This window comes from Macaca fascicularis, chromosome 4 (genome assembly GCF_037993035.2).
Source record: "Macaca fascicularis isolate 582-1 chromosome 4, T2T-MFA8v1.1".
NCBI lineage: Eukaryota > Metazoa > Chordata > Mammalia > Primates > Cercopithecidae > Macaca > Macaca fascicularis.
In genome coordinates, this window is record NC_088378.1 from 146431285 (window position 1) to 146458676 (window position 27392).

The 27392-nt window shown below is 44.7% G+C and overlaps 1 protein-coding gene and 1 pseudogene across 17 annotated transcripts; both read right to left on the reverse strand.

Moving 5' to 3' along the window:
• Window positions 1-58: 58 nt before the first annotated feature.
• Window positions 59-17109, reverse strand: LOC107129601 (butyrophilin subfamily 3 member A3). 17 transcript variants are annotated; one of them, XR_012434123.1, is made up of 13 exons: window positions 16966-17109; window positions 14210-14269; window positions 13993-14082; window positions 13386-13733; window positions 12193-12493; window positions 11697-11978; window positions 9242-9442; window positions 9044-9064; window positions 8923-8949; window positions 7998-8024; window positions 7573-7599; window positions 6499-6760; window positions 4309-6055 (listed from the first exon to the last, which is right to left on the reverse strand). XR_012434123.1 is itself a non-coding variant. In XM_065544302.2 (12 exons), exons 3-11 carry the CDS (start codon window positions 14075-14077, stop codon window positions 4075-4077), a joined length of 1104 nt encoding a protein of 367 aa, XP_065400374.1. In that variant the 5' UTR covers window positions 14078-14082; window positions 14210-14269; window positions 16966-17109; the 3' UTR covers window positions 59-235; window positions 4063-4074. The 17 variants fall into 17 exon arrangements, 15 of the variants coding, with proteins under 15 accessions (XP_065400374.1, XP_073894786.1, XP_073894784.1 ...); XM_065544302.2 differs by lacking the exons at window positions 4309-6055; window positions 6499-6760; window positions 12193-12493 and adding exons at window positions 59-235; window positions 4063-4160; XR_012434122.1 differs by lacking the exon at window positions 12193-12493.
• A 7716-nt stretch (window positions 17110-24825) lies between these two features.
• LOC123573089 (butyrophilin subfamily 3 member A3-like) lies at window positions 24826-27371 on the reverse strand (annotated as a pseudogene).
• Between the last annotated feature and the right edge of the window lie 21 nt (window positions 27372-27392).

The window sequence follows — 27392 nt, forward strand, 5'->3', positions numbered from 1 at the left end:
CTTATTTCTCAGCAGTTACTAGGTAGAATACACGGAATCAAAAATTTCAAGCAGCAAATAACCTTTCGAGATTATCGGGCCTTTTTATTTCCTTTTTCTTTGTTGGAAAGCAAGACTCTCTCTCTCTCTCTCTCTCTTTAAGATTCCTTGGGGAGATTCCCTTGGGTTTGTCACCGAGGTCGGTGGCTTTGCTGGTGTCCGCGAGGAGAGGCTCTCTATGCAGAGGGCAATTTTGCTGGGGAGGAAACATGAGGAGGAAAACATAAGCCACCCTCTTTCCAAAGCCAGAGGACTCTTGTTCAAGTCGCTGGCTTTGGAGGTTGGGCCTGGAGCACGGGAGGGCTTGGGGAAAGCAGGCATGGCTGGAGGGGGAGGGGTAGCAAAGGAAAGGAGACAGCAGTTGCAGTGGCTGTTATGAAGGCCTTGTCATTCGTTCCAAAGCTATTGGATAAGAGGTGCTGAGAATCCTGAGTGAGGATCAAAAACCCTTTCCTTCAGGGAGGTGGCATTCTGGTGGCGGCAGAAGATGGAATTGAGCAAAACTTTCTAGTTGTCCTTCATCTTCTAGATAGTAGGTGGTCAGGTTGGGTCCAAGAGCCACACACACACACACCAGCACACATACCATCCTCCCGTCAACATCATCCCTCTCCCAGAGGCTCCAATTTGTAATTGTAAAGATATCTTCCAGAATAATCTTCCCGAGGCCCAGTTGTCAATATTTCCCTCAAGTGTCTAAATGCTTAGTCTGTAGGCCTCCAATTCCCTTCTGATTCAATTCAAAACTGTGCAGTTAATACGCTAGCAATGGCTCCACAGTGGCCTTGCATCACAACATTGCACTCCCTGTGGCCAGCACTCCCTTTCCCACGCCATGCCTTTCACTTGAATTGTTTGCTCCATCTCTGCCCCTTGAAATCCTGCCCAGGCTTCGTGACTACTTCCTCCAAAAACAACTCTGAATGTTCCTGCCTGAAGTGTTCTCAGCCGCTTCTGACACCTAAATCTTTTGCTGTTCCCATGTCTTGTCTTGTATTATTGTTACTCAGGTATGAACTGTGTCTTTGCTGTGATGGGTGTACCTGCTTCTCAGGACAGACTTCTGCAGGATGTGATTCCTCTCACCTTACAGGGCCCAGCTCTAAGCTCTAAGCTCTGCTTTCAGCTGTTGTTCAATGCATGTGTGACATGCTCAGTGTAAGGTCATTCCCACCACATTATGGCCCAGTTCCTGGAGTCATTTGGCACCAGAGTGCGAGAGAGAGGTGCTAGTAGGATTAAACCACTCTAGGTCAGGATTTCTAGGACTGGGAAGGAGGAACCAGTAGGTTCCTTCTGCAGAGAAAGCTCTTTGATGAGAAACTAAAGAAAGCTCGGAGAACTATTTTTTCCATTGAACTGACCCTTAAACTTTCTCTTTCTCATACAGTAGTCTCACACATGACCTGATGTTTCTGGATTATAATTCAAATAAGATTCTGGGTTGAGTGGCTCATGAGGGTAAATACATCAGTATTAGAACATTCCAAACAGGACTGGGCAGCTGTTGAGAAGAGGCAGAAGAGAAGGATGCAAGGGTCTAAGAGCATGGTCAGCCAGGATGAGATCTGACTTTATATTTTTTTACCTGAAGAAATAAGGCCCAGGGCTTTGAAGCAGCCCTTTTGCCAGAAGCATCCAGCTAAGCCAGGCCTCAGCCTCTGCCAAAGTTGATCTGAGCCAGAGGGAAACATGTGTGTTCTGACAAGAAAGAGGATCAGTTGAAGATGGGGTAGCTTAGAAAGAAATCAAGTTCTACTGGGGTGTGCCCGGTTAGATAGTAACAACCTAACCCAATCATGCTCTGTAGTGGGAGGGATAGAGACAGGAAGGGTCACTTCAGCAAGGTTCTTTATGGACCTGCCAACCCTGGAAGAACCAGGACACAGGGTGAGCACTGATTCCCTTTTGCTTTGCAATAAACTACCGTCTTTGAAGGTAATATGGGTGTGTCATCTCCAGCTATGGAGTACTCCCAGGGGAGGCCTAGACATCTTGGCACACAAAAAATCCATTCCTACTCTGCCCTGTTCAAATTCTAGATTCCTGACCCACAGAATCACTGAACATATTATAATAGTTGCGTAAGCTTCTGAATATCAGGACTATAGCAATATTAATGAGTACATTTATCTTGCCTCAAAAGAACAATTTTTTTCAAAGAGAAGAAATGATACTGAGTTTCTAAAAGAACCAAACACAAGAAATTTGCCTAAATTATTTCCATCTTGTAGCCTTCTCTCTGCTCATCGGCCTTGGTGTTCTCTCTGCAATCCACCATCGTTTACTCCACACCATGAATGGAACAGTTCTTCCCACAGCTCCCATGCACATCTGCTACAGGTGTAACTGGTCACATGTCACTTGGTCCTCTGGCCTAGCCTGGGTCAGGTGTCCATCCCAGACCCAGTCCATGTGGTGAGGCTGCAGGGCCACGTGATATGGACATGTATTGGAAGAGAAGAGGTCACTATTGCTAAATATGGTACAGGGAGGGTAGAGAGACCTTGAAAGGTGTTCACTATATTCTCAGAGGCAGAGCCCTTAGAACAGGCACTGTTGATGTCCCATCCCATATTCTCTTGGCCTATCATAGTTTGCCAATAGCTAAGGCACAGTTTTCTGCAAGGATGACAACCTCCCCACCTCCAGTGAGTATTTCCCTTCTCCTTTGCCTGTGAGCTTTATCACACCCATGATAGTTGCTTTTCTGCAGTTACATAGCCCAATCTTAAAGTGCATTAGAATTAACACTCCCAGGCCAACCTTCAACCAATTCAAGCAAAGGAGGATGGGAAGTGGAGATAAAGTCTCAGGCCCTGTAGTCCTTAGGAAGATTCTGAGCTATATCACACATTTCATATGGTTTCTTACAGAGTCCTAAAAGGGATTGAGCCAAGTTATCCACATGGTAACTGATTCATGAGTGAACCCTTTATCCCATTTCTCATGTAAGTGGCTTTCTTTCATTTCTCAATTTGTTTCTGCACTTGTGTTTCCTGGGATCACTTCCCAAATCAGTGTGGTGAGCTGAATAGTACTCCCCCTACCCACCCTTTGAGCTATATCCACTACGAAACTTATGAAAAGAATGTATAACACGGTAAAATGAATTTTACACAGAATTAAGGTTATGGACCTTAAAATAGAAAGATTATTCTAAATTGTCTGGGTGATCTCAGTTTAATCATAGGAGTCTTTAAAAGTAAAAGGCAGACTGAGCGCAGTGGCTCATGCCTATAACCCCAGCACTTTGGGAGACCAAGGTGGGTAGATTGCTTGAGCTCAGGAGTTTGAGACCAGCCTGGGCAACTTGGCGAGACCCTGTCTCTACAGGAAAATACTCCGGCATGGTGATGTGGGCCTGTGGTCCCAGCTACTTGGGAAGCTAAGGTGGGTGAATTGCTTGAGCCCAGGGGACAAAGTATGTGGTGAGCCGAGATCACGCCACTGCACTTCAGTCTGGGTGACAAAGCGAGTCCTTGTCAAAGAAGGAAGGAAAAAAAAAAGGAGGAGGTAAAAAGAATCAGAGAGATACAATAGAGAAAAAGATCTAGGAGATGAGCCTCAATGCACTGTTACTGCTTTGAAGATGGAGGAAGGGAGCTAGGAGCCAGAGTGTGGCAGCCTCTAGAAATGGGTAAAAACCAGGAAACAACTGGGACCTCAGTCCTATAGATGAAAGGATCTGATTCGGACAACAGTCTGAATAAGCAAGGAAACAGATTCTTCCTTAGAGACTCCAGAAAGGAATCCAGCCTGCAGACACCTTGATTCTAGCCTGGTGAGATCCCTGTGGGACTGACTTCTCACCTACAGAACAGTGAGATGATACATTTGTTTTGCTTTAAGTTTATGAATTTCTGAGGCGAGGCGCGGTGGCTCATGCCTGTAATCTCAGCACTTTGGGAGGCCGAGGTGGGTGGATCACGAGGTCAGGAGATTGAGACCATCCTGGACAACATGGGGAAATCCTGTCTGTACTAAAAATACAAAAAATTAGCTGGGTGTGGTTGCACGCACCTGTAGTCCCAGCTACTTGGGAGACTGAGGCAGGAGAATCACTTGAACCTGAGATGCAGAGGTTGCAGTGAGCTGAGATTGTGCCACTGTACTCCAGCCTGGGAGAAGAACAAAGAGAATATATCCAATAAGGGTTTTGTGAAAATGCTGCAGTGAGGTAAACTGAGACTGTGGTGAGTGCAGTGAGTGTGCAGACTACTTTACTTTACTGTGCTGAGTAGACACCACAGTCTAGAAAAAGCCAAGTTGAAGAGTAAGCATTATTAACACTTTATTAAACAGCTAGAACTTGACAACCACTTGCCAAGTAGAGGGGATACAGTGGTGAGCATTAATAGTGATGACAATGAGGAGTAGTTTTCCCTAGCAGGCATCAGTTGAAAGGAATATGGGTTTAACATCCACCAATGATCAGGGGTGGACAGACCTATTTCCAGAAGACTGAGTCCATAGTGGGATTAAAACCATCCCTGTAATTCTTCTAGCTTCCTTCATCCAAATTTCCTATATCACAGAGAGTCTTTAGGGTATTTGTTCTGCCTGGAAACCTTGACTGTAGGAAGGCTGGCTCTGGCTGTGCAATCACTTATCACATTTGTTGGATGGGCACACATCTCTTTCACGTGATTTATCAAGTGTGGCCTCTAGTCTCTTTCCAAGTCACATGTCATGTGGGTACTATGAGGTTATTCTCTCAACCAAGACACTCTGCAGAGCTAATCTAAGGAGTGTTGTGTCTAAGGCTCTGATAATCAGCTGGGAAGGAGTCAATAGGGGTGTCAACTCCACAACCACTTACAATTATCTCTACCCTGGTGCTGTTCTGGGAAGAAAACCTCAGGGCTACATGGGGGCTCTTCCCAGGGAAAAAAATCAGGCTGGAAAAGAATGGGCAATTAGCCAGGGACTGAGGCTGAACATCTCCTAACTACACAAATTACCGTAGGAGTTATGTAAGTTACTTAACGTTGCCCTGCCTCAGCTTTCATACTTGCAAAATGAGACCACCCCATGGGGTGTTGTGACGTTCAAAGGAGTGACATCCACCAAAGCGTACAACACAGCACTCAGAACAGTTTAAATTGTCTGTTAATATTAGCTATTGCTGTTTAAATCCCAGCTCTATTGTTCACTAGTCATGTCTACTTTGTAAAGTTAATTCACCTTTCTGCACCCCAGTTTCCTTATTTGTATAAAGGGACAATAGGTGGTACCAAACTCAAACAACTGTCATATGGAATAATTGAATGAATATCAGTAAAGTGCTTCAGTGCGTGCCTGTAGCTTTATGGTTCTGATTGGTTGTTGTGGAGGGCGAGGCCATCAACTCCAGGGTGAGCAGGGAGAAGCAGAGATGTTGCTTCAGCCTGAGGCTCCCCACTTTCATTAGCTAAATCCGGGGCCACTGGTGTCTCCAGGGAATGATCAGGCACTAGGCCAGGATCGGGGGAACTCTCTACTTGTTTTGGTGTTGGGCAAATGGTCAGGGCAGTGGGCTCCAAGGTCAAAATTCTGAATACAGGATACAGAGGCTCAGAGAAAGAGGTGTGCGGAAAGGTGTAGATATGAGATCCATCCGTAGCATTGTAGAATGAGATATCTCCAGTCTCATAATCCAGGAAGATTCCCACTTTCCAAGGGGGCTCAGGAAGTTTCAAGTTTGTTCTGGGATCAGTGAGAGCCCGATACTTATTCCCATCAGTCAGCCCCATGGTCCAGTATCCATTCTCTGGTGTCATTTTGACCCAACCTTTTTTCCTCTCCACGTTTTTACTACACACCCCAATATGCCACTCTTTTCTGTCCCCCACTTCCACTTCCCAGAAATGTCTCCCTGATGTGAAGTTTTCACGGCCAAGCACACAGTAACGCCATTCAAATCTCTCAGGGTTGTCTGGAAGATCCCGCGGCTCTTCGGCACGCTGCACACTCCTCTGGTCCTCAGAAACAAGGAGGATGGCATTTGCGGTGTCTGGATCCAGAATCACATCCGCTGCAGAGAGTTTGAGGAGGTGTCCATGGGGTCAGCCATTTTTCCTGGATTTCAGAGCCTCAGCATGCAAGGCCTGGACCATGCTGAGGAGGTCCTTACAGAACCTGGCGTCCCTAGCCTGCCCTGAATTTGACTGTCTCATCAGTGTCGTGGGAGAAAGCTCAAGGGGTCTTGTGTCCAGAGGGGAAATGAAAGTAAGGTCAGTATCTGCCTAATCCAATACCCTGATGCTGCCCCAGGAAGCAACAAGGATCCTCTTGCTACATTTTTCTTGTTTCCCTCCCCACATTGACTCTGCCCCTGAATGCTTTATAATCAGAGGTTACTTTTCAATCTTCACTCTACCACTCATGAACTAAATGAGTTCCCCTTTTCTGCAGTCTATTTTTCTGTACATCCAATTTATTTAATAAGTTGGAGCCTCATCTGAAGCATTTCCTCACCTGAAAAATGGGGATAAAAATATGAATCTCTAGCGTAGGGGAATCATTTATTCAGCCCACGGCAGGGCATGAAGGAAGCTCCTGATGTTCTAATAGCTGCAAGGCAGTCTCTGTGCTGGGCTCTGTGGGGGGCCCCAGATTCACTCTCCAACCTTCAGCTTTCTCCACCCTCTTCTGGGCCCCAGGAATCTGTACTCTAAGGACAGTGCCACTGGGCTCCCTTGTCCTCTGGTTTGCTGTTGGGTTTGGCCAATGGGAGGCCCTGATAGAAGATTGGAAGGAGACAGAAAGGAGAGACACACCGTTTGTTTTCCTGCTTCCTCCCTGCCAGCAGCAGCTGGTGTGGCTCTAACAAGGCCTGACGAGTCTTCTCAGGAAGCCCTGTCTTTGTGCTACTTTTCTCTGGGTTCCAGTAACTGCCTCCCCTCCCTAGGAGTGGAGACAGCTCCCCAATGTTGGGAACCATGGGGGCACTGCACTTTTCCTTGTTGCTTTCCCTTAACCCTCCTTTCTGCAAACCTTCTTCAACCATGCAGTGTGAACACGTCATCTCTTTCTAACTAGGTTTTTAACCAATGGATATTTATTATTCCTTCAGTCTTCACCTCAACCCCAACAAAACACAGATTGCAATTTTCGTTTAAAAATGTGGAGGCCAAAGCTCAGAAGCATTAAATCCTTTGAGGTGACACAGGCGGTAGGTGGCATGAGAAGCCTAGGAAGGGCAAAGTTCTTTGGGCAGGCATCGCTTCCTCTCCTTGGCATTTCCACCCTCACTCTCCCTGCAGTATCACTCAGTGTGTGTCTCCTTCCCCTCATCTCCACCCTTTATGTGTCTTCCTTCCCAGGAAGGTCTGAGGAAGCCCAAGAGAGCAATTCTTTCTGGTTCCCCGGGCTCTTAGCAGGAAGGGTCTTGGAGATGGGCCCACTTTTCAGATTGGGATTTAATGTTGTCTATCCCAAACTCTCTTAGTCAAGGGAAGTTTTCTTCCCCAAATCACAAGAGTTGGAGGAGGAAAAAGGCATACGGTCCCTCAGGTTGTTGGTCCAGGGAACATACAGTGATTTACTCACCAGGCTTGAAGAGGGCCATTTTCCATTCTGAAAGGAAGGAGACACAGATAAGAAAAAGGTCAGTAGTTTTGTTTTTTCTCCACTCGATTCTCCTTTCACTACACGTTTTCTCTCCTTTTCTTCAGCGTCTCTTCTAGGGTTCAGCCTCCCTCCTGTACAGGTCTGATGGATCAGAGGTGGCACCTTCTAAACAATGTCATGAGGGGTGCAGGCTGCACGGCTATGCTTTGCCTGGGCATGTGCAGGGTCAGGAGTCTCTCAGAGGCTCCAGAAAAGCAGAAGTCAACCCCGTACCATGCAAGATTGGGTCTATGGGTTAGAACTGATTAATCCAACTGAGAACGTCAATGAGTCACAGCAGAGAAAAGGTTGAAATGTTCATGGTACATGACCCGGCAAACCCCGAGAGCATCAGGCTCACTCACCATGATAGGCCAAAGACTTCTCTCCCCCTACAATGAAAGAAAGACAGAGATGTCACATGAACACTGCCTTTGCTCTGTTGGTCCCTTCCCCTTCCTTTCGCGTCCATCTAGTCTTTCTTTTTGACCATTCCACCCTTCCCTATGGTCTCACTCTGCATGCTGAATTCTCTCTTCACCTCTTCTTCTTAATATCCAGTCCGGGAACACTGGCTGAATGCTAGTGGCAATGCAGTCACTGTGAGAGTTCCTTCCCAATGGAACCCACCTAATCTATTTTGAATCTGTCTATACTCCTGTGCCTGGGCATAGGTGTCACCATGTCTATATGTGAATGTCTAGGAGTACAAGATCCATCCTTCTCAATCTGTATCATTTCCTACCTTGCTCTAAAAAGAATTTGGGAAATTTAATGCACAATTTCAGGGACTAGTTTTGAAAGCAGTTATGATAAATCTGTAGGAACTGAGCCACTGTAGCTACTCCTCTTTATTAGACACACTTTTCTCCTGCTCTCTTTTCTGATTTTCTTATCTCTTAAATCTTCCCTTCTTGTTTTCCTTTCAACCTCCTCTAGATTATGGAAAACAATATGTAAGGTTCCTGCCATAGAAAATACACCTCATCCTTCTCTTCCCTCTCCCTTTTGAAGTGCACCCCTGGATATTCCTCAGTGCTTTTTAGGGCATAAATGTCTGTGGCCCCTAGTACAAAGAGATGGAAGATCTCTTTTTCTTTTCTTAGAGAGAGAGAGAGAAGAGAGAGACTCCTTCTGGGTGGTTTCTCCAAAGAGCCACACTTATTTTCTTTTCCTGAGTAAGGGGATCTAACCAGTTTTCAATCCTGGGCAAAGACTTATGGGCTGGAAAATTTCCAAGCAGAAGAGAGTCCTAGATTCAAATTCAGAGAAAATGTCAGAGTCACTCACGAGCCATGTACTGGATTTTTCTCCACTCTGCAATGGAATGAACAGGGAAGGAACAGTTATCAAGGTGCTCAAAGTGGGGATAAGAAGACATGCCTGGATCTCTGGGGGAATGGGAACTTACTGAGTTCCTCCTGGAGCTTCTCTGAAAAATAAGCAAAAAGAGAGAGAGAGAGAAAAAAAAAAAAGAACAGTTATGGGTGAGGGGGATTTCGGGAAAATAAACCTTAAACATGATGCAGCGCCAGGACGGGTATGGGGGTGAGATCTTCAGGCTGGGCATGCAAGCCTGGGGCTTAGATTCTCTGTTCGCTTTGGATACCTCTTAGGCTTATTTCCTGCTTTGTTGCAGCATATCCCATTTCTTTCATCTCTCGCTCTCTTTCTGTCTCCCTGGACAGGGCAATTTTTTCCTTCTGTTGTCTCCACAAGAAGTAACTGGCTCCTGCGAGAAGCAGCAGTGAGATAGGCAGGGTCCCTGCCAGGGCTGCGATCCAGGGCTGGGCGTTCCTGAAGAAGGGGTCTGTGAAAGGGAGAGCTGTGAGTCATGGGCGCTGGTGCACTCAGCCTCCCCAACCTTAGCACCCCAAGCTTTAGCTGCTCAGCCCAGGTTGGGGGCATGGAATCTATCTCATTAGGTTAAATAAGTGCCCTCTCCCTAAAGTCTCAGAGGACTGTAGAGAACACTTTGGTAAACCCTCACTATAAGCTACTACTGTTACTATCTTGAGATGTCTGCCTCTCATATGGAAATTAACTTGGGCAGAGTCATACTCATTTTTTTCTAAGTATTTTTTCAACCAGTAACACATTTACATAAAAATGACGTACACCTAGAGTCATGCAACTCTCCCATCTACCTAGTACTCCCTCCCTCCATGTATTAACTTCTCCTTGGTTCACTTAATATGCTGCTTAGGGACATAAACTGTGGAGTCAGAGGGCATGGGTTTAAATGGTGTCTCCCCCATGTGACTAGCAGTGTGATGTTGGACTACTTATATAATCTCTCTGTTTGTAGTGGCCTATTCTATTAAATGAGGGTAATGATAATACCCATCTCCTGAGGTTAGAAGAATTAAATTAATACTTATAAAGGGTCTGATGGGCTTGGCACGGTGGCTCATGCCTGTAATCCCAGCACTTTGTGAGGCCAAGGCAGGTAGACCACTTGAGGTCAGGAGTTCGAGACCAGCTTGGCCAACATGGTGAAAACCCATGTTTACTAAAATTACAAAAATTAGCTGGATGTAATGGCATGTTTCTGTAATCCCAACTACTAGGGAGGCTGAGGCTGTAGAATTGCTTCAGCCCGGGAAGCGGAACTTGCGGTGAGTCAAGATTGTCCACAGCATTCCAGCCTGGGTGGCAGAGTGAGGCTTTGTCTCTAAATAAGTAAATAAAGTGCCTGATGTACAGTGAGGGTTACAAAATCGCTTGTTAAATTTTAAAAATGTAAATTAAATAACACAATCAAGAACTAGAAAAGTCCATTAAAATATGTTCCTATTTTTCCTCTTGTTTAAACTAAAAATAACATTCTATACACATCACTCTGCATCTCACTCTTCTGTGTAAAGTGTGTCTTGGAGATCTTTCCACATTAGTATATAGAGAATTATCTCTTTTCTTTCACAACTGGGCAGTATTCCCTTGTATGGAAGTTCACCATCAGTTAGCATCTGTATAGCTTCTAACGTTTTACAATCATAATCAAGAAACTTCTTACAGGCTAGGCTGGTGACTCGCACTTGTAATCCCAGCACCTTGGGAGGCTGAGACAGGCAGATCCATTGGGGTCGGGAGTTTGAAACTAGCTTGGCCAACATGGTGAAACCACATCTCTAGCAAAAATATAAAAATTGGCCAGTTGTGGTGGTGCATGCTTGGCCAGCTAGGGGAGGCTGAGACAGGAGGATCTCTTGAATTGAAGAGGAGGAGGTTGCAGTAAGCTGAGATTGCACCATTGCACTCCAGCCTGGGCAGAAGAGTGAGACTCCCTCTCCAAAACCAAACAAACAAACAAACAAACAATCAACAAACAAACAAAAAAAACCCAGAAACCTTTTACATGGATCATCTAATACAAATGGAAGCGCATCCCAGAACTGGAATTTTGGATCAATAAATATGTAGTTTGGATAGATCCCCCAATAGAGCTTGAGCTAATGCACACCAAAAATACAAGTGACACGACCAAATGACTGAGAATCACTGCCTTCCTACATTCCTGCCATAACCATGTGTTATCAAACAAGGCATTGTGGTTTTGAGTTTTGCCAGTATCATAAGTGAAAAATGATTTCCTATATGTTTCCCTAATGAGTGAGATAGAACACCCTTTTGTGGGTTATTTCCTTTCCTGTAAATTAACAATTCTGGACCTTTAACATTTTTTACTCAGTTTTCAGAATCTTCTGTTTCAAAAAGATTAGCTCTTTCTCTATGAGTTTGTAAATATATGTTTTCCCATTTTGTCATTTGACTTTACATAAGGAGCTTATCTTAACGTTTCTCCCCAATTCCCACTGCCTGTCACACTTTCTGTTTCTGTCAGACAGGAAGTGATCAGTAAATGTTTGTGGCGTGAACAGCTCTGTGGAGTGGGGAAGCTCCTCTGGAGCAGGGAGTGGCCTCCAGGTCCCTGCTTTGAGCCTTACCTGGAGTGCAGAGACCCAGGTTGACCGCAGAGACTCACACAGTAGAGACTCACACATTCCCTTTCATCAACTGCCACAGCTCAGCTCAGTAAAGCTGAGGCCAAGCAGGGTACTGACCTGTGATGGAAATGCTGGCTGTCTTTTCCAGGCCGAGGAGGGAATTTCTGATGATGCAGGATACACCCTCCCCAGAGCTGCCTCTCATGATCACGGATGCTGCTACTGCATACAGGCCCACTCCATCTGCAACCACAGGTGCTTTCACAGACGGGATGTGCTGTCCCTTGGTGTTGCTCCACTGTATTTGGGGTTGTGGGTACCAGCCAGTGGACCTACACTCCAGATGGATCCCTCCATCCTCATAACCCTTCACTTCAATGTGAAGATCAGAACCCAATGCTGTGGAAGGTTAAATTGACATAAATTCTTGAGAACTCCTGTATCAGGGAGAGTCTCAATAGGAATCAATGGCAGACTCACATTTGATAATTCTAGAAAGATTTCATTCAGGAGTTATTTACACAAGTGTGGTCATGATGAGAAGAAAATTAAATGGGCTAGTGCAGTATCCCAGGGTCAGTAAGGTGGGGCTATTCCCACCCACCCCAATTACCAGAGGGAAGAGAAGAGGGATGTGTTCCGTAGACATAAAAGAAGAGATTGATGCATTGAGGACTTTCTTGAGTTGACCTGTGACCTTCAGCAAGGCAATGCAGCCAGCCTGAGGGTATCTTGCAGTCAGGAAGCCAGGGAATAAGCACCCAGACCTCTCCCTTTTCTCTTCTTCCTACCATTGTCTTCTATAGCTCCCCTTAAACCAAACCCAACCAGAAGCCCTGAGGCAAGGGATTGCACTGAGAAAGAAAAAAGCTGTCCTCGGCATCTGGAACCTGACACCAGGTCTTGGTATCCTCCTGTTGAACATGAACAATTTCACAGAACACAAACAATAGTACTTTATCACTGTGACAGGTCATGGGAAATACAAGACCACCCCACATCATGTGTGAGTGCAGAGAAAAACATGAACATTGTCCAAACCACAACAATGACCGAACATCCCCCATCGGCAATAAGGAATTTCTGCCTCTTCATCAGTTACAGCTTTAGATTCACCCTAGTCTCCTTCCTCCTGGATAAGCTTGATTAAGGCTCCCACTCGTAGAATTCGTCTCCTGACACCTTCCCGACAGTATCTCATCCAGAGCAGAGTGCTAAGTCTATAAACCATCCCCCAAATCCCCTAACAGAAGCCCACATTGTATAATAAGTCTGCTCTAAAACTTCCTTACTGAGATACTGCCAAAGCTCCCCATGATGTGTGTTCTTCCTCACTGCAACAAGTAAGAAACATGCCTCATTCTACTACAAAAATGTTTCTGGGAGTCACTGATTGGAAAACACTGGCAGCAGATACAGTCACTATTCCACCTCCCAGGGCCCATGGTAGTGTGCACTTGGAGACACAACAGAAGCCGTCTGTTACACAACTAAACCAAAATGACTGTGTACCAGTCACTGAAGAGGTGATTTCTAATGCTTCCTATCCTTCGTCCTTCATTTCCCTTATATCTCTGGTCTCCAGCGGGAGGGAGTTGTTTACTTGAGCATGTATGGTATAGCAGGAATTCTTTCTAAAGAAGGAGTGTGTCTTTCTTAAGGGCCTCAGGAAAGCTAAGTTGGAAGGCAGTGCAGTCAATTGCTAGTGATCAGCCAGGAGTGTCTGCAGTGCTTTTGGAAGAGGGACTCTGCCTCTGCTCTAGATCCTACAGAGAAATGTTCTCAGAACCAAACCTGGAGGCTCACCTGCAACCTTCAGCTCCACCAGGGCTTTTTCATAGAAGTCACCATCTTGGAAATAACACAAGTACTTTCCACTGTCAGAGGCTGTGACGTTGTGTATTCGGAGAGCAGCCTTCCCTGCAGTGATGCCATCCCGTAGAATCGAAGTTCTCCCACGATACGGTGCACTCTGCCTGTCTTCCACTTCCTTTCCATCTGAATACACGTTCACCACCTGCCTTAGGCTGGAACTCACCCACCTCAGCTCCATAGTCTCTGCACTCATGGTCGGGAACAGGTGACAGGGCAGATCAACGTCTTCACCTACCATGGCCAGGATGGGCCCATGGGGTCCAAGCACAGCAAACTGAGCTGTCGGCACAGAGGGAGGTTCTGTCAGTGGGTGTTGGAGTTGGGGTCATGAGAGGAAGGGTACTTCTCAGACAGGGAAGGCGAGGTGCAGAGAACCTTGAGGGGAAACCAATCCTAACAGAAGCACCCTTTGTCTCTTTGTGACAGGTGATCCTTCAGGTTGGAATGGACTTCCAGGTATGAGAAGGAGTAAAAAGTTCTATGAGGACATTCATAGGTAATTGTCTGCTTCAGAAACAAGCGTTGCATCATTCCCTACCTGAGCAAGGAGTAAGCAGCTGAACCAAGAGGAGGCAAACACGAAAGTTGAGCAGAAGAAAGGCCAGGGAACTTGCCATTTTCATCTGTGCTGCATATCAGGAGACACCAGAAGGTAAGGGACAGACACAATGGCCCAGAAAAAGCTTTAGGATTCCACATGGAAACGTCCACTTCCCCAGGGGCAACTCAAGTATGGTGACCAAAGAAGATCTTACCTCTGCCAAAAAGGTCTGTCCTCAGTGTCTTTACCTTTGAGTCTCAACATGGAAAATTACCTGTAAAACCATGTCTATGTATAATGCACATGTTATTCAATTGAGAAATCCTTGACTGTACTGCTTGAAAATATTCAGAATCCTATCACTTCCCCAAACTTCCCCTACCTCTGCCATCCTGCTCTGTTTCATGCAGGACCCTCTTTACTGGGCTCCCTGGTTCCACTGGGATCCACCACTGTGGGTGTCCACCACTGTGGACTCCTCAAAGCCCCAACTCTTGGCCATCACCATGGTCAAGTCATGGCCCAGTGGACTCCTGGTGGGATTCAGGAAGACTGCCTGGTGGGGGCTCTGGAATCAGTCAGGGGTTGAACCCACCACATTTAATCCAAGGCTAGTGATCAGAGAGCTGCAAATTAAGACCAGGACTTACTCATCATTTCTTTCTTCCCTTCATAAAGTCATTCAGCAAATATTTACTGAGCACCCACAATGGGTGAGGCCTACTATATTAGTGTTAAGGACATAAAGAAGGTAAGCTATAGGTAAAGGCTCTAAGATTCACAAGCTGTGTGACCTTGTTCATGGGACAAAACCACTGGAACTTTCTTTATTCATACAATACCATGAAGTATGAAATTTAGAAAGTGCACAATTGGTTGAGCAATTTCACTTTCTGATGTCTAGTCCAGCAAAGTACTTGCATGGGTGCAGTGAGAAGCCTCTGTGAGAATGGCGTTGCAGAACTATTTTTAAAGTATAAAAGTGGTAACTAATTGAACCATCCACTCAACAGGAGACTGCTTAGAGGAATGACAGCTCATCCCTCAGAGGGAATTCAATGCAGCAGGTAAAAAGAGTTGATTTATTGTCATGAACCTAGGTAATGGTGATACACTAAGCGGTCAAAAAGCACATTGCAGAACTATACTAATGATTCGATTGAAAAACAAAAGCTAAGCTATACATTTCTGCATATTTATAGATGTAAATGCCTGCAAAAGTCTAAAAAGATGCATGCTAAACTGAAGATCGGAGGTTAAGTGAGCGAAAGATCACTTTGGCCTTTTGCTCCCTTTACTTTTAAAATACTGAAATGCTTTAAATTTAAAATTTTTCGTGTGCTACTTAACAGTAATTATTATGAGTGATAATACTGACTGGAACATATTAGCTGCTCAGTAAATACTAGCTTCTCAACAGCTTCTTCCAAAGCAAAGGAGCATGAGGTCTGCAGCCATAACACCCGCTGCTGTGGCCACCTGAGTCTGGGAATGGCCTCTGAAAACAAGGTCTGCAGACAGACGTGGGGAGGGATGAAGAGGAAGCACTGGAACAGAGGTCTGTGCAGCCGGCCATCCTCCACCCCTACCTGCATCTTGCACCCACCCAGACTAAAATTGCGTTTCACATCTTCTGTTCCTCAAAACTGCTCTTTATGTTGCTACAGAAGGGGTATCATTTTTATTATCATTGGTTTCAAAGTTAACAATTTCTCCGCACTGCTTAAAGTGAGACATATGTTTTCATTCTTTTTAAAGGATGTTTATATTTTTCTTCCTGATTATAGTCAATATTGCAAATGAAGAAAAGCATAAAGGAATAAAAGTTTAGTAGTGGCTCATGCCTGTAATCTTTGCAATTTGGATGGTCAAGGTGGGAGGATTCCTTGAGACCAGGAGTTTAAGACCAGCCTGGGTAACATAATGAGATCCTCATTTCTACAAATTAATCAATAAAATTAAAAATCTGTAGTTGTAATCATATACTTTGGTAGTAGAAACATAAATACTTCTTGAAGCATTTTGATCATATATACAGCAAGCTTCTTTAAAAAGTTACATGCTCTACCAAGGAAACGCTATTAAAAAAAAAGAAGTTTTATGCTTTACCCAAAAGTTCCACTTATAGGAATTATTGTTGAAGGAGAAAAAAAGTCAGAAATTACGACAAAAGTTTATGTCTGAGGCTGTTAAATATAATAAAATCTACAGTAGCCAAATGTAAATAATTGAAATAGCCAAAATTAAGAAAGTTTTAAAAAATAATTATATATTCATACAATGAAATAGATTGTGTCCATTGAAACACATATATTGGGTTATGAGGAAATGTTTAATGGTAGAAAAAACAGATACTGTACCTAAATCATACAAAACAGGGTTTAATGTATGGATCTAATGATGTTAAAATGATAAATAATTGCCGTTCATTAAAAACATGATTCCTAAAGGCTGCATGGGAATCTCTTTTATGATTGAACCATGTATTGTTTGTCTATCCCCCGCCTGTTGTATGTGTATGCTGGTTCAGATTTTTCTATATTATAAATATATCTGTAATGAACACATTTACATATGAATCTATAAGGCACATCTCTTTCTAGAATCTCTTAGAATAGACGGCTTGAGTTGGCCAAAACAGATTTTAAAGATTTTTTGCCTTTTTCTGACCACAATACGTTCTTAAGAACGTGCAGTTGGAATATTTCTTCATTTATGTCGTCTCTGTTTTCTTCCACCAAATCCCAACATCTGCAGGTCTTTATTCTTTGCACTACTTGCCTCTTCCCCATGTGCCCACATGTGTGCGTGGTTGCCCATGTGCGCATGCACGCACACACACACACACACATACACACACAGGCACCTCACCCTTTCTCAGGGTGAGTACTCTTCCTGCATGCCCACTCACCACTCTCAATGATTCAGCAGGCATTGTAGCGCAGGCTCTAATCAATATCCCCCACTTACTTCTTAGTATTCCCCTCTGAAAATCACAGCTCACTGAAGAAAGGCGGTTAATAGTTCTCCATTCTTTCTATTATGGTTGAATCTCCATCTGGAAGAAAGGAAAAAGAAAGCAGAAGCTGTCTGGTCATCCTGAGGAATAATAACAATCTCTCTTTGGAAGAATTAGTTTTTTGATTGGCTCAGAGGTGGTGTTTCTCATCAGTTGCTGGGCAGAAACCACTGAGGAAGGTTGAAATGAAAACTGAAAGTATGCTGAATTGTACATATTGAAGAAAAATTCCAGCCCTACCTCCCTTAGTATTTCTGTTTCTGTGTTTATCTATTTGAATCATTATTGCATGTACATGTATATAAGTATTTCTATGTATTTACTTAAGTCTTTTATCATAATAGAAATATCAGCAGAACAAAATGAGAAAAGATTATAATGTGGTGAAGACAGAAAGATGTGCACTAATTAAAATGCTACTGTGGCAGTTTGTTAACATTTGCTTTCATGAATATGGGACATGAAGGAGGAGGAGATTTTACTACAGAGTCAAATAAATGTATACATGGAAAGAAAGCCAGACACAGTGCACATTTTTAAGCACCTTCAGCATCCAGGCTTAGGATCTGTTATCAAATAATATAATTTTTCTGGTTTCCAGAGGCAGTGCTGCTTGTCATGTTTTAGCTTTTTCAGCAAATTTTTAGTGTGGGTGTTTCTGAGCATCTTCATTCACCCTCAGCTCCTGGTTTGTGCTATATTGTATTTTCCTGTGTATTTATTTCTCGTGCTGCCAGTGGAGTACATATTATCTGAAGCTGGACTCTAGATAGACTGCGAATACCATCTCTGTAAGAGGTCTGTGGGGCAAGCTGGTTCTTCCTGTGGCCTAGGACCTCAAAACACACTTTTGGGATTTGCAAGTCAGTGATCAAAACTCCTAAGATTAAGATGTGACTGGGGTTGGTGAAATTTGATTATATTGTAACAGTTTGAATTTAGGCTGTGCAGTATCTGGTTGAGATGACTGGTCGCTTCTGCATCATGCAGTCCCCCTTTCTTCTTGGTGATAAGGCCTAATTTTCTTGGGTACTGCAATAGGCTCTGCTGTCTCATAGATACCAGAGAGCAAGGGACTAAGTTGGAATCAATAGTTTGTAGGTGAAAGTTGTGGGCTTGTGCTTCTCTCAGAGAATGCTTAGTCTGGAGGCCTCCAATTCCCTTCTGATTCAATTCAAACTTTGCAGTTAATACGCCAATAATGGCTCCACAGTGGCCTTGCATCACAACATTGTACTCCCTGTGGCCAGCGCTCCCTTTCCCATGCCATGCCTTTCACTTGAATTGTTTGCTTCATCTCTGCCCCTTAAAATTCTCCCCAGCCTTCGTGCCTACTTCCTCCAAGAATGACTCTGAATGTTTCTGCTTAAAGTGTTCTCAGCTTCTTGTGACACCCAAATCTTTTGCTGTTCCCATGTCCTGTCTTATATTATTGTTATTCAGTTATCCACTGTGTCTTTGCTGTGGCTACAGTACCTGCTTCTCTGGACAGATTTCTGCAGGATGTGATTCTTCTCTCCTTATAGGGCTCAGCCTTAGCTCTGCACTCAGCTGATATTCAATGCATGAGTGACATGCTCAAGGTAAAGTCATTCCCACCATAGTATGGCCCGGTTCCTGGAATCATTCGGCACCAGAGTGTGAGAGAGAGATGGCAGCAGGATTAAGCCACTCTAGGTTAGAAGTTCAAGGACCAGGAAGGAGGACCCAGTAGGATTCTTCTGTAGAGAAAGCTCTTTGATGAGAATAAGCTAAAGCAAGCCCTGAGAAGTGCTTTTTCTTTTGGACTAACCCTTAAACTGTCTCTGTCTGAAACAGCAGCCTCACCTATCACTTGGTGCTTCTGGAGTATAATTAAAATTGGATTCTAGGTTGAGTGGCTAATGAGGATAAAATCATAGTAAGTATTGGATCATTCCAGCCAAGCCTGGGCAGTTCTTTGGAACAAACAGAAGAGGTGGCTGTAAGGATACAAGAACTTGGCCGGTCAGGATAAGATCTGGCTTCAGATTTTTTATCTGAAGAAATAATGTCCAGGTCTTCTGACACAGCTTGTGCCAAAAGTATCCAGCAGAGCCAGGTTTCACCCTCTGCCAAAGTTGATCTGAGCCAAAGGGAAACATGTGTGTTCTAGGTAAGAAGAGGGTTGATTGCTCATCAGGTAGCTTAGCAAGAGACCAGCTGATATGGTTTGGCTGTGTCACCAGCCAAATCTCATCTTGAATTGTAGTTCCGATAATCCCCACGTGTTGTAGGAGGGACCTGGTGGGAGGTAATTGAATCATGGGGGCAGTTACCTCTATGCTATTCTCATAATAGCGAGATCTTAAGACATCTGATGGTTTTATAAGGGACTTTTCCCCCTTTTGCTCAGCACTTCTTCCTGCCATCACGCGAAGAAGGATGTGTTTGCTTTCACTTCTGCCATGATTATAAGTTTCCTGAGGCCTCGCCAGCCATGGTACTGTGAGTCAATTACACCTCTTTCCTTTACAAATTACCCAGTCCTTCATAATAGCATGAGAATGGACTAATACGGTATATTGGTACCAGTAGAGTGGGGTGCTGCTATAAGGATACCCGAAAATGTGGAAGCAACTTTGAAACTAGGCAACAGGCAGAGGTTGGAACAGTTTGGAGGGCTCAGAGGAAGATAGGAAAATGTGAGAAAGTTTGGACATTCCTGGAGACTTGTTGAACGGCTTTAACCAACATGCTGATAGTGATATGGACAATGAAGTCTAGGCTGAGGTAGTCTCAGATAGAGATGAGAACTTGTTGGGAACTGGAGTAAAGGTCACCCTTGCTATGCAAAAAGACTGGCGACATTTTGTCCCTGCCCTAGACACCTGTGAAACTTTGAACTTCAGAGTGATGATTTAGAGTATCTGACAGAAGGAATTTTTAAGTGGCAAATATTGTTAATATCCTCTCAAATATCTAAATGCTTAGCCTGGAAGCCTCCAATTCCCTTTCACTTCAGTTCAAAACTTTGCAAGTAATACACTAACAATGGCTTCACAGTGGTGGAGGAAGCAGAGCGTAAAAGTTTGAAAAATTTGCGGCCCGATGATTAGATAACAAAGAAAAATCCATTTTCTGAGGAGAAAGGCAAGCTGGCTGCAGAAATTTGCATAATAAGGAACCAAATATTAATCACCAAGACTATGGGGAAAATGCCCCCAGAGAATGTCAGAGGTTTTCCTGCTAGACCCTTCCATCACAGATCCAGAGGCCTGGGAGAAAAAAATGGTTTCCTAGGCTGGGCCCAGGGCCCCCCTAGGCTGTATGCAGTCTAGGGATTTTGTGCCCTGCCTTCCAGCAGATTCAGCTCTGGCTGTGGCTAAGAGAGGCCAACATACAGCTCAGATTATTGCTTCTGAGGATGCAAGCCACAAGCCTTGGTGACTTTCACATAGTGTTGGGGCTATAGGTGCACAGAGTGAAGAATTGAGGTTTGAGCACCTCTGCTTAGATTACAGAGATTGTTTGGAAACTCCTGACTGTCTTGGCAGAATTTTGCTGCAGGGGCAGAACCCTCATGGAGAACCTCTGTGAGGGCAGTTTGGAACAGAAATGTGGGGGTGGAGCCCCTACACAGAGGCCTCACTGGGGCACTGCCTAGTGGAGGTATGAGAAGAGTGCCATCATCCTCCAGACTCCAGGATGGGGATCCACTGACAGCTTGTACTTTGCACCTGGAAAAGCAGCACTCAATGCCAGCCTGTGAAAGCAGCCAGGAAGGGGGCTATATCCTACAAAGCCACAGGGGTTGAGTTGCCCAAGGCTATGGGAGCCTATCTTGCATCGGTGTGACCTGGATGTGAGACATGGAGTCAAAAGAGATTATCTTGGTCCTTTAAAGTTTAATGACTGTCCTATTGGATTTTGAACTTGTATAGAGCCTGTAGCCCTTTTGTTTTGGCCAGTTTCTCCCATTTGGAATGGGTGTATTTACCCAATGCCTGTACCCCCATTGTATCTAGGAAGTAACTAACTTGCTTTTGAATTTTCAGGTTCATATGGGAAAGGGACTTACCTTGCCTCAGATGAGACTTTGGACTTGGACTTTGGGTTAATGCTAGAATGAATTAAGATTTTGGGGGACTGTTGGAAAGGCATGATTGTGTCTTGAAATGTGAGGATATAAGACATGGGAGGGACCGAGGCGGAATGATATGGTTTGGCCGTATCCCCACCCAAATCTCATCTTGAATTGTAGTTCCCATAATTCCCACATGTCATGGGAGGGACCCAGTGGGAGGTGTCATGGGGTGGGAATCTTGGGGATGGTTACCTCCTTGCTCTTCTTTTGATAGTGAGTTCTCACAATATCTGATGATTTTATAAGGGGCTTTTCCCTCTTTTGCTCAGCACTCACCCTTACTGCCATCATGTGAAGAAGGACCTATTTGCTTCCCCTTTCACCATTATTATAAATTTTCTAAGGCCTCCCCAGCCAGGCAGAACTGTGAGTCAATTAAATCTCTTTTCTTTATAAATTACTCAGTCTCAGGCAGTCATTCATAGCAGCGTGAAAACAGACTAATACACCAGGTTGTACTAAAGTGGGTCACATTAGATAGTGACAACCTAATACAATCATTCCCTGTCATGGGAGGGATAATCACAGAGGAAGGGTCACTTCAGCAAGGTTCTCTGTGGATCTGGTGCACGTGGCAGTCGTGGTAGAACCAGGACCCAGACTGAACACTGATCCCTTCTTGATTTGCAAATGATTTTCAATTTTTGATGGCAATTTGGGCAAGTCTCTTCCTTTGAGTCACCTCTAGCTATGGAGTCCTTCCAGGGGAGGCCCAGACTTTTTGTTGAAGAGAAAAACCATTCCTACTGTGCCCCTTTCAAATTCCAGATTCCTGCATTACTGAATCAATGAGCATAGTGCCATGATTGTGTAAGTTGGTAATTTTCCAGATTAAAACAATATTAGCCAATACATATACCTTATCTCAAGAGAACAAATTTCCCAGAACATACTAGATGATACTGGGACCCTAAGGGAAAAAAAGATGAGAAAATTGCCCAAAGTCCTTCCATCTTGAAGCTTCCTCTCTGCACATGTGCTTTGGTCTTCTGTTTCCGCAGTTCACCTTCTTTTCCTCTTTTGGACCATAATGTGAGTGGAAGAGTTCTTCCCACAACTCCCATGCATTCTTGCTATAGGTACAGCTAGTCACATGTCACTTGAAGGTTCCCTGGCCTAGCCTGGGTTGGGTGTCCATCCCAGACCCAGTCCATGTGGTGAGGCTGCAGGGCCATGCTATATGGACATGTATTAGAAGACAAGAGGTCACTAATGCTAAATGAATGTGGTGCAAGGAGGGTAGAGGGACCTTGAAAGGCCCTATATTCTCAAAGTCGGAGCCCTTAGAACAGATGCTGTTGATGCCCCGTCCCATATTCTTTTGACCTATTACAATTTGCCAATAGTGGATGAACACAGCTTCCTTCAAGGGTTACAACGTCTGACCTCAGTTATTTGTGTCTCTCCTCCTCTGCTTTCTCTAACACCAGTCATATTTGCTTTTTCTTGCAGATACACAACCCAACCTTGAAGTACAGCAGAACTAACATTCCCAGGGGCAGCTTTCAACCAGTTTAAGCAAAGGAGGATGTGAGATGTTGATAAATGTGCCAGGGTCCCCAGCCCTTAGGAAGATTCTGACATATATTCCACAATTTCACATAATTTCTTAGTGTCCTGGGATAAGCTGAGTTGTCCATATGGTGACTGAAAACCTAATGAACTCTTTAAGCCATTTCTCACACAATTGGCTTATCTCCTTCTCTGATTCTCTCTTTCTGCACTTGTGTTTCCTGGGATGATTTCCCAAATAAGTGGTAGCTTCAATAGTTCTCCTCCCTCCATACACACCTAGTGATATTTATTGTGAAACATGTGACAACGATATATAACATGGCAAAATGGACCTTATAGAACTAAGGTTATTGACCTTAACATTTAGTGATTATTCTAAATTATCTGGGTGGACTTAATCGAATCACAGGAGTTCTCAAAAGTAGAAGGCAGAAGAATCAGAGAGATGCAATGGAAGAAGAACCAGAACAACTTCAAAGATTGACAGGTCCTCAATGCACAGTTCCTGCTTTGAAGATTGAAGAAGGGAGCTGCGAGCTGAAAAACAGCAGCCTCTAGAGATGGGAACAGTCTTCAGCTGTAAACTAGTAAGCAACTGGGACCTCCGTCTTGTAATTGCAAGGAATTGAAGTCTGCCAGCAATCTGAATAAACAAGAAAACATATTGTTCTCTACAGCCTCCAGAAAAGAATCCAGCATGCAGACACATTGATCTTAACCTGGTGAGATCCCTGTTGAACTTCTGACCTATAGAACTGTGAACCAAAAATTTGTGTTGCTTTAAGTCTCTGAATTTGTGGTAATTCATCATAGCAGCTGTAGAAAACACATACAATAAAGGTTTTATGAAAACGCTGCAGTGAAGTAAACTGAAACTGTGGGGAGTACAGCGGGTGTGTGGACCACTCTACTGTCCTGAGTAGACACCACAGTCTAGAAAAAGCCAAGTTGAAGAGTAAGCATTATTAACAAATTAACTGAACAACTAGAACTTGACAAGCACATGCTAAGTAGAGGGGATACCGTGGTGAGCAATAATCGTGATGACAATAAGGAGCAGTTCTCCCTAGCAGGCAGCAGTTGAAAGAAATATTGGTTTAACATCTACCAATGAGCAGGGGTGGACAGACCCCTTTCCTGGAGAAAGAGTCCATAATGGGATTAAAAATATCCCTGTAAGCCGGGCACCCAGTGGCTCACACCTGTAATCCCAGCACTTTGGGAGGCCAAGGCAGGTGGATCACAAAGTCAAGAGATCGAGACCATCCTGGCAAAAATAGTGAACCCTCATCCCTATTAAAAGTACAAAAATTAGCCGGCCATGGTGGTGTGCACCTGTAGTCCCAACTATTCAGGAGGCTGAAAGCAGAAGAATTGCTTGAACCTGGGGGGCAGAGGTAGCAGCGAGCGGAGATCGCACCACTGCACTCCAGCCTGGCAACAGAGCAAGACTCTATTTAAAAAAACAAAAAAATGACACACAGAAAAAATCCCTATAGTTCTTCTAGCTTCCTTCATCCAAATTTCCTATATCACAGAGAATCTTCAGGGTGTTTTCTCTGCCTGGAAACCTTGACTGTACGAAGGCTGGCTCTGGCTGCGTGATCACTTATCACATTTGTTGGGTGGGCACACATCTGTTCTCCATGATTTATCAAGTGTGGCCTCTAGTCTCTTTTCAAATCATGTGTCATGTGGGGACGGCGAGGTTATTGTCTCAACCAAGACACTCTGCAGAGCTAATCCAAGGAGTGCTGGGTCTAAGGCTCTGACAATCAGCTGGGAAGGAGTCAACAGGGGGGTCAACTCCACAACCACCTACAATGATCCTTACCCTGGAGCCATCCTGGGAAAAGAACCTCAGGGCTACAGGTGGGTTCTTCCTATCGGGGAAGAATCAGGGTGGAAAAGAATGGGCAAATGGCCAGGGACTGAAGCTGACCATCTCCCAGCTGCACAAATTACCATATGAGTTATGTAAGTTACTTAATGTTGCCCTGCCTCAGCTTCCATACTTGGAAAATGAGACTACCCGATACGGTGTTGTGAGGATTAAAGGAGTGGCATCCAACAAAGCTCATAATACAGCACTCAGAACATTTTAAATTCTCCATTAATGTTAGTTATTGCTGTTTAGATCCCAGCTCTGTAGTTAACTAGTGAATTCTACTTTGTAAAGTTAATTCACTTTTCAGCATTCCAGTTTCCTTATCTGTATAAGGGGACAGTAAGGTGGTACCAAACTCAAACAAGTGGCATATGAATAATTGAATGAGTATCAGTAAAGTGCTTCATTGCGTACCTGTAGCTTTATGGTTGTGATTGGTTGCTGTGGAGGGGAAGGCCCTCAGCTCTGAGCTGGGCAGGGAGAAGCAGAGACAAGTTACTTCAGCCTGAGGCTCCCCAGTTTTGTTAGCTAAGCCCGGGGTCACTGGTGACTCCAGGGAATGATCAGGCACTAGGTCAGAATTGAGGAACTCTCTACTTCTGGCACTGGGTAAATTGTTAGACCAGTGAGCTCCAAGGTCAAAATTCTGAAAACAGGATATAGAGGCTCAGAGAAGTAGTTGTCCAGGAAAGTATGAATATGCGATCCATCCACAGCATTGTAGAATGAGATATCTCTAGTCTCATAGTCCAGGAAGACCCCCACTTTCCTAGGGGGCTTAGGAAGTTTCAGGTTGTTTCTGGATTCAGTTAGAGTCTGATACTTATTCCCATCAGTCAGCCCCATAGTCCAGAATCCGTTCTCAGGTGTCATTTTGACCCAACCTTTTCTCTGCACATTCTTACTACACACCCCTATATGCCACTCTTTCCTGTCCCCTACCTCCACCTCCCAGTTATGTCTCCTGACATGAAGCTCTCACAGCCAAGAACACAATAATGCCAATCAAATCTCTCAGGGTTGTCCGGTAGATCCTGGGGCTCCTTGGCACGCTGCACACTCCTCTGGTCCTCAGAAACAAGGAGGATGGGGTTTGGTGTTTTTGCATCCAGAATCACATCCACTGCAGAGATTTTGAGGAAGTGTTCATGGGGTCAACCATTTTTCCTGGATTTCAGAGCCTCAGCATGCAAGGCCTGGGCCATGCTGAGGAGGCCTAGGTCCAGAGCCTGGAGTCCCTAGCCTGCCCTGAATGTGACTCTCTCATCAATGTCAGAAGAGAAAACCCCAGGGATCTTGTGTCCAGAGGGGGAAGAGGAGGGTGAAGTGAGAGTTGCATTAGGATCTGGCTAACCCAACACCCTGATGTGGCCTCAGGAAGCAGCAAGGATCCTCTTTCTACATTTTTCTTGTTTTCCTCCCCACATTGACTCTGCCCACTAATGCTTTATGATCAGAGGTTAATTTTCAACCTTCATTCGACCACCCATGAGCTAAATGAGTTCCCCTTTTCTGCAGTCTATTTTTCCGTACAGAGAAAAGAAAAGAAAGATTCACTCTCTGCCCTTCAGCTTTCTCTACCCTTTTCTGGGCCCCAGAAATCTGTCCTCTAAAGACAGTGGCACTGGGCTTCCTTGTCCTCTGGTTTGCTATTGGGTTTGGCCAATGGGAGGCCCTGATAGGAGATTGGAAGGAGAAAGAAAGGAGAGACACACCATTTAATTTCCTGCTTCCTTCCTGCCAGCAGAAGCTGGTGTGGCTCTAACAAGGCCTGGTGACTCTCTCAGGAAGCCCTCTCTTTGAGCTACTTCTTACTCTGGGTTCCAGTAACTGCCTCCCCTCCCTATCCCTCCCAGGCTGGGGTGGAGACAGCTCCCAAATGTTGGGAACCATGGGGGCACTGCACTTTTCCTTGTTGCTTTCCCTTAACCCTCCTTTCCACAAACCCTCTTCAACCATAGTTTGAACTCGTCATCTCTTTCTTACTAGGTTTTTGACCAATGCATATTTATTATTCCATCAGTCTTCACCTCAACTCCCACAAAACACAGATTGCAGTCATCATCGAAAAATGTGGAGGCCAAAGTTCAGAAACATTTGTCTGGGCACACAGACAGTAGGTAGCATGGGAAGCCTAGGAAGGGCAAAGTTCTTTGGGCAGGCATCCCCTCCTCTGTTTGACATTTCCATCCTCACTCTCCCTGCAGTATCACTCAGTGTGTGTCTCCTTCCCCTCAGCTCCACCCTTTATGTGTCTTCCTTCCCAGGAAGGTCTGAGGAAGCACAAGAGAGCAATACGCCCTGGTTCCCTGAGCTCTCAGCTGGAAGGGTCTTGGAGATGGGCCCACCTTTCAGATTGGGATTTAATGTTGCCTACCCCAAACTGTCCTGGTTATGGGGACATTTCTTCCCCAAATCACAGGAGTTGGAGAAGAAAAAAGGAAAAAGGAATATAATCCCTCAGGTTGTTGGTCCAGGGAACATACAGTCATTTACTCACCTGGCTTGAAGAGGGCCTTTTTCCATTCTGAAAGGAAGGAGACACAGATAAGGAAAAGGTCAGTATTCTTGTACTTCTCCCCACTGCATTCTCCCGTCACTACCTGTATTCTCTCATTTTCTTCAGAGTCTCTTCCAGGGTCCAGCTTCCCTCCTCTACAACTCTGATGGATCAGGGGTGGCATCTTCTCAAAAATGGTGGGCTCTGTTCCCTCTGTCATGAAGGGTACAGGCTGCATGGCCAGGCTTTGCAAGGGGGTGTGTAGGGTCAGGAGTCTCTCAAATTCTCCAGAAAAGCAGAAATCAACCCCTCACCATAGAGAAATTGAGTCTTTTGGTTAAATCTGATTCATGCAAATGAGAATATCAAT

What these genes read in the sequence shown, in the direction of transcription:
- LOC107129601 (XM_074038678.1), bottom strand. Translation starts at nt 14,077, where the DNA reads ATGAAAATGGCAAGTTCCCTGGCCTTTCTTCTGCTCAACTTTCGTGTT. An exon ending in GCTGCTTACTCCTTGCTCAG is followed by an intron (nt 13,734 to 13,992) that starts GTAGGGAATGAT and finishes CTGTGCCGACAG; the next exon opens with CTCAGTTTGCTGTGCTTGGA. An exon ending in AAAAATCCAGTACATGGCTC is followed by an intron (nt 8,025 to 8,922) that starts GTGAGTGACTCT and finishes CTTTCATTGTAG; the next exon opens with GGGGAGAGAAGTCTTTGGCC.